Source organism: Herpailurus yagouaroundi, unplaced genomic scaffold (genome assembly GCF_014898765.1).
Source record: "Herpailurus yagouaroundi ecotype Mexico unplaced genomic scaffold, PumYag 198, whole genome shotgun sequence".
In the NCBI taxonomy this organism is placed as follows: domain Eukaryota; kingdom Metazoa; phylum Chordata; class Mammalia; order Carnivora; family Felidae; genus Herpailurus; species Herpailurus yagouaroundi.
This window is the reverse complement of record NW_024412429.1, coordinates 677,998-682,976: the sequence shown is the minus strand read 5'-3', so window position 1 is coordinate 682,976 and position 4,979 is coordinate 677,998. Positions and strand designations below refer to the sequence as shown.

The window sequence follows — 4,979 nt, the reverse complement described above, 5'->3', positions numbered from 1 at the left end:
GGGGAGGAGGGGAGGGTCTGAGAGGGAGGAGGGTCTGAGAGGTAAGGAGGGTCTGAGAGGTGAGGAGGGGAGGGTCTGAGAGGGAGGAGGGTCTCAGAGGGGAGGAGGGGAGGGTCTGAGAGGTGAGGCCCTACAGGCAGAAGGCCGACTCTGCTCCAGCCCGCCAGCCCCAGGCCCGGAGCTGTCCTCCCGCCCTCACTACCCACCTTGGGAGACCTAAAGTGGCTGAGAAATCTCGGCCTCCCCTTGGTTTCAGTGCCTCGAGGGCCTGAGTTCCTGCTTCTCGGTTCTTTCTAGGGACTGGGTTGGATTGGGTTCCGGGGTCTTTCTTTCCCTTCCCTTTGGCAGCCGATTATTCAGATTCTGTGGCTTGGATGCAAGTTACATAAAAATAGACCCAGTCAGTCACTGTGGGGGACACGTGCTGCGGGGAGGCTCAAGGACCCTCCGGCATTTGAGATGTGACCCCCGGCCTAGCGCAGAGGGGGGCCGAGGGCAGCGGGAGAGAGGTCCGATGGCGGAGGGCCGGGGACGGAGAGCGGTGCCGTGCCGTGGGCGCCCGGAGGCTCAGCTCGTCGTCCTCAGTCTGTCCGGGCAGCAGGGAGGCGCGGGCGGAGATCGGGGTCACCAGGGCCCTCTTGGCTTCCTCTTCTCTCTGTTCGTGGAGCCAACTGTGAGTGGGTCTCGGGGTCGTAGCCTCGTCTGCTTGGACGTGGGGTCTGTGGTGTGAGGAGGGAGAGGAGGGCAGGACGCTGGCGAGAACCAGAAAAGCGGACCGAAAGCAGGAGAAGGACCTAGCTGGGGCGGGAGGGAGTCGGGGGAAGGGAGCGATGCCCTGGAGATGTGACCGGGGGTGAGGCCCGGGAAGCCTCGTGTTTTTGGCGCCTGGGTGGCCGTGTGAGCAGCCTGGAGGACCCGGCGGTGGCGGAGGGTGAGCGGAGGGAGCACGCGTGGCCCCGTGGGGCTCGGCCCGGAGACCGGGCGCTGAGGAGGGCGGGTCGGGGCCAGGAGAGCCGGGGGCGGCCCTGGGCCTCGGGAAAGTGTCAGCCTGCCCTGAGCGGGCACGGGCGGGCATGGCGGAGGACAGCAGTGGGGAGGATGTGGCTGAGCGCAGCAGGAAGCAGGGATTTGAGGATCGGTCCGTGAGACCGTTAAATTACAGAACCGGAGAGTGGCTTCCGAGGCGGAGAAGGGGTCTGAGTGGGGCCGGCAGCTGGGGTGAGGGGAGGGGTGCGGTTAGGGAGGCACACCGGGTCCGGCCCAGCCCTGCGTTCACACCTCTGGGAGGAGGGAGGAGCGGGCAGCTCCAGGCTCCTGTTCTCTCCCGGGGAGGTGGGTAGCGGGTCAGCCCTGAGTACCTTGTAACGCCCGCCGAGTGTGGCCTGGGAATGGTCAGGCACCTGATGAGTCAGCAGGGGGCCCATTTGCCTTGTGTTTGCGCAGATCAGGAACACACAACAAGAAGGTGTGATGGCTGCAGATGCCCCACAGGGACCCAGGAGGTGCGACATCCAGCCGGCAGACAAATGGTGGGGACGCGTCCAGATGGCGTCGGAACGTCCAGCCGCGCCCCTGCGTCCCTCCCCCGCCCGTGGTTCTGCACACACGTCTTGCTGCCGAGGGCCCCCGTGTGCCAGGTTCTGCTTGGCACGAATCCCGATGGCATTCCCCCTGCCTTCTGCCTGTGCCTAATGAGCAATCCCGAGACACCCCGCGGCTGAGAGCCCCAGACCGCGAGCCCAGCACCTCGGAGAAATGCTGTCCTCCAGCGGCTCAGCTAGTCCTGGGGTGCTCCTGCCCGATCTCATGGTTTCTGCCACGTCACCCAGATCCCCACCCCCCCCCCATCACCTCTTCCAGAACACGCGGTGGCTCGGCCACGGGACTCCTTTGCTGTGGCCTCCAGAACCCCGCGTGGCAGAGCCAGCGGGCGCAGGAGCAGAGACAGGGCCGGTGGCCGTCAGCCCAGGGCCCGGCCGAGCACACCTCACAAGAAAGGACAGGGGTCCGCGGGGCCTGCCCAGGGTAGAGGTGGGTGAGACAGAAACAGAGCCCAAGGGGTGTGACTGTGGGGACACTGACCCCTCTAGACGCCGCCTGCCTTTATATCCACGGTCATCATCAACCTCGAGATCACCCAGCGAGGCGGCGGCCGCTCTTCACGGGGATCGGCACCTACCCAAGTCACAGAGCGACCGAGCGGGCCAGGGGCCGAGCCCGGGCCAAGAGACAAGGTGGGCAGGCCGGGTGGTCAGCAGGGCCCCTGAACTGGTCCGAGGCCTGCAGGTCAACAAGAGGGTAGAGGAACTCGAATGCCAGGGTAATGCCCAGGCTGTGCGTGGGCAGGCCACTGGGCTGTGGCCTTGTCAGCAACGCGGGACTTGGAGCCTCAGCCTCCACGGGAACGTCACAAATTTCCAGACTCCCCTGCGTCTGATCGATGGTTCCCGTCTTTTCCCTGGCTGGCCACTGACTAGTTCCGGGAAAGGACTGGCAGACTGCAGATGTCTGGGGTGAAACAGCGCCGCTGGGACACAGGACAGAGAGGAACAGTGTCAGGAGAGAGACGGTGCCCCCCACCGAAGTCTGCAGAGTCCCAACCCTTCCCGGGGCTGGAGGGTCGATTTCCTCAGACGCCGGGTTTCGACACGCCCAGGGGTCTCCTCTCTGACTATACATCCCAGCGAACCACGTGGCTGTGATTCCAGTAACCGGAAATGCCTGACTCCACCTGTCCCACGCAGAAGCTGGCCTGTGGTGCTGTGGGGACTGGTGACAGTTGTTCTGGTTCTGCAGGATGTGACCAAACACAGTTCCAGGGAGCTAGCTGATCAAGGGGTTTTGCAGAGTCCATATTTCGTAGAGACCGAAAGACAAAACAGAAAATCATATTGTAGGAAAAGATATTAGTGTTGACTGAACTTGTGAGTAAACACAAACCATATAATATTTAAGTTAAGTTTTTTGTTGTCTATCATGCTAAAATAATTGGTCCATGAGGTCAGTGGCAGTCTGTCCAGTTGGGAAATAGTAATGTACATTATGTGAAGCTCAAACATAAAAGTGTTCTTTAAATAAAAAAGATAAGTTTACCCCCTAAAATCTATTTGTTAAATTTAAATTTTTGAATGGGTAATAATTCACATGGTTTAGAAATAAAAAACATGAAAATGTATTCAGTGTAATGTCTGCTTTTCATCTCTGTTCCCCTCTGCCCAGTTTCTCTACATTCTCCTGTGTAAAAAATTCTTTCTTATTGGGGCGCCTGGGTCGCTCAGTCGGTTAAGTGTCCGTCTTGATTTCACCCCAGGTCATGGTCTCTCAGTTTGTTAGACTGAGCCCTGCGTTGGGCTCTGCACTGACTGCTCAGAGCTTGCTTGGGAATCTCTTTCTCCCTCTCTCTCTGCCCCTCCCCTGCTCTGTCTCAACATAAACAAAAACTTTAAAAAATCTTTCTTACTGATTTCTTGGATTGGAGCTCTTTATATGTTGAGGATATGAGTTGTGATTATTATGTACACCTAGTTTCCTAATGCAGGTACAAACAAGGATGAATATGTATGCTCACTTCCACTCTCCCTGTGCTTTTTTATACAAGCAGTAGCATACTTACTGTTCTACACTTTGCTTTTTTGCTTAACAGTATATGTTGGAGCATCTGCCATATTAGTACATGGAGAACGTCTCCATTTTTAAAAGCTGCATGGTATTCCATTGTGTGGATGTTTCCTGTTGGTGTATACTTAAGTTGTTGCGAATCTTTCGTTAAATAATGCTGGACTAAAAGCCTTGGATATATGTCATTTTGCACATATCGTTAGAATCAGTTCCTACTAGAAAAATAACTCAAAGGATATATGACTTCTTTGAAATTTTATAGCTGTTTCCAAACTATTGTCCATATGGTTTATAAAATTTACCCTCTTAATGTATGAAAGCACCTCTACTTCCACAGTCTAAGTAACTGAGTATTTTGCCAACTGAATAGGTTTTCTATTATTCATAAGGTTGAGCATCTTCCTGTGTTTTCACTGGACTGTTTAGTTAAAGTAATTTCCCATTTATCTGTTGGGTTGCTAATCTTTGTCTTTCATATTGGTTTCTAGGAGCTCTTTATGTATTAAGGATATAGATTGTGATAGGAGATGACACACATATATATATATATATATATATATATATATACACACGTATATATATATATATATTTTGTCCATCTTGACTTCCGATGGCAAGTTTTTCATGCAGAAGTTTTGTTTTTATGTGGTTGAATTTATAAATCCTTCTTTTACTGCATTTGGCTTTTTGGCTTAAATTAGCAGAGTCTTCCCTTGACTGCAAAGTGATAAAGATATTTGCCATAATTTCAATGATTACTTTTACGATTTTATTTTTTAACATTTAAGTATTTGATGTTTTTGGAATTTGATGTGTAATATGAGATATGGGGGTGGCTTTTATCTTTTATTTATTTGCTGGATAGCGACTCAGTCCCTAATGCCATTCATCAGTCATGTTTTTCAACACTAATCTGAAATGTCATGTGTGCTTTATGCTAATTTCTCACGTAGTTTTGCATTTACCTATACTTTCTATGGTTTTATGTTGTTCTGTATGTCTGTTGTGAGCCAGCACAGCAATGTTTTAATTATTAAGACTATTATATGATTTAAGAGGTAGTAGGGCTATGTATTTTTCTTAACCCTTTCTTTTAGGATTTTCCCGCTTATTCTTGTTGGGTTTTTTTTTTCTATTTAAACATTAGGATAAGATTGTCCACTCTTCTCTCTGCAAAAAAACAAACCAAAACCAAAAAACAAACAAACAAACCCACAAAGATCCAGAAAAACCTTGTTGCATCTTTATTTTTTCATTAATTGCATGTTTATTAATACGCTGATTTATAAAATTAGTGGGGGAAGAGTGACATTCTGTGATATCGAGTCTTCCTCTCCACTTGTTCAAATAAAATGTTTCTC

General features: G+C 51.5%; 1 protein-coding gene across 1 annotated transcript in view; it reads left to right on the top strand.

The window, feature by feature from the left end:
* The window catches only part of ERMARD (ER membrane associated RNA degradation), a 42,813-nt gene extending 39,946 nt beyond the window's left edge, over positions 1-2,867 (top strand). Inside the window, exon 19 of the mRNA XM_040448664.1 lies at positions 1,444-2,867. Within this exon, the coding sequence (XP_040304598.1) occupies positions 1,444-1,471 (28 nt within the window). The 3' untranslated portion in view covers positions 1,472-2,867. The remainder of the gene's footprint in view (positions 1-1,443) is intronic.
* Positions 2,868-4,979: the final 2,112 nt, after the last annotated feature.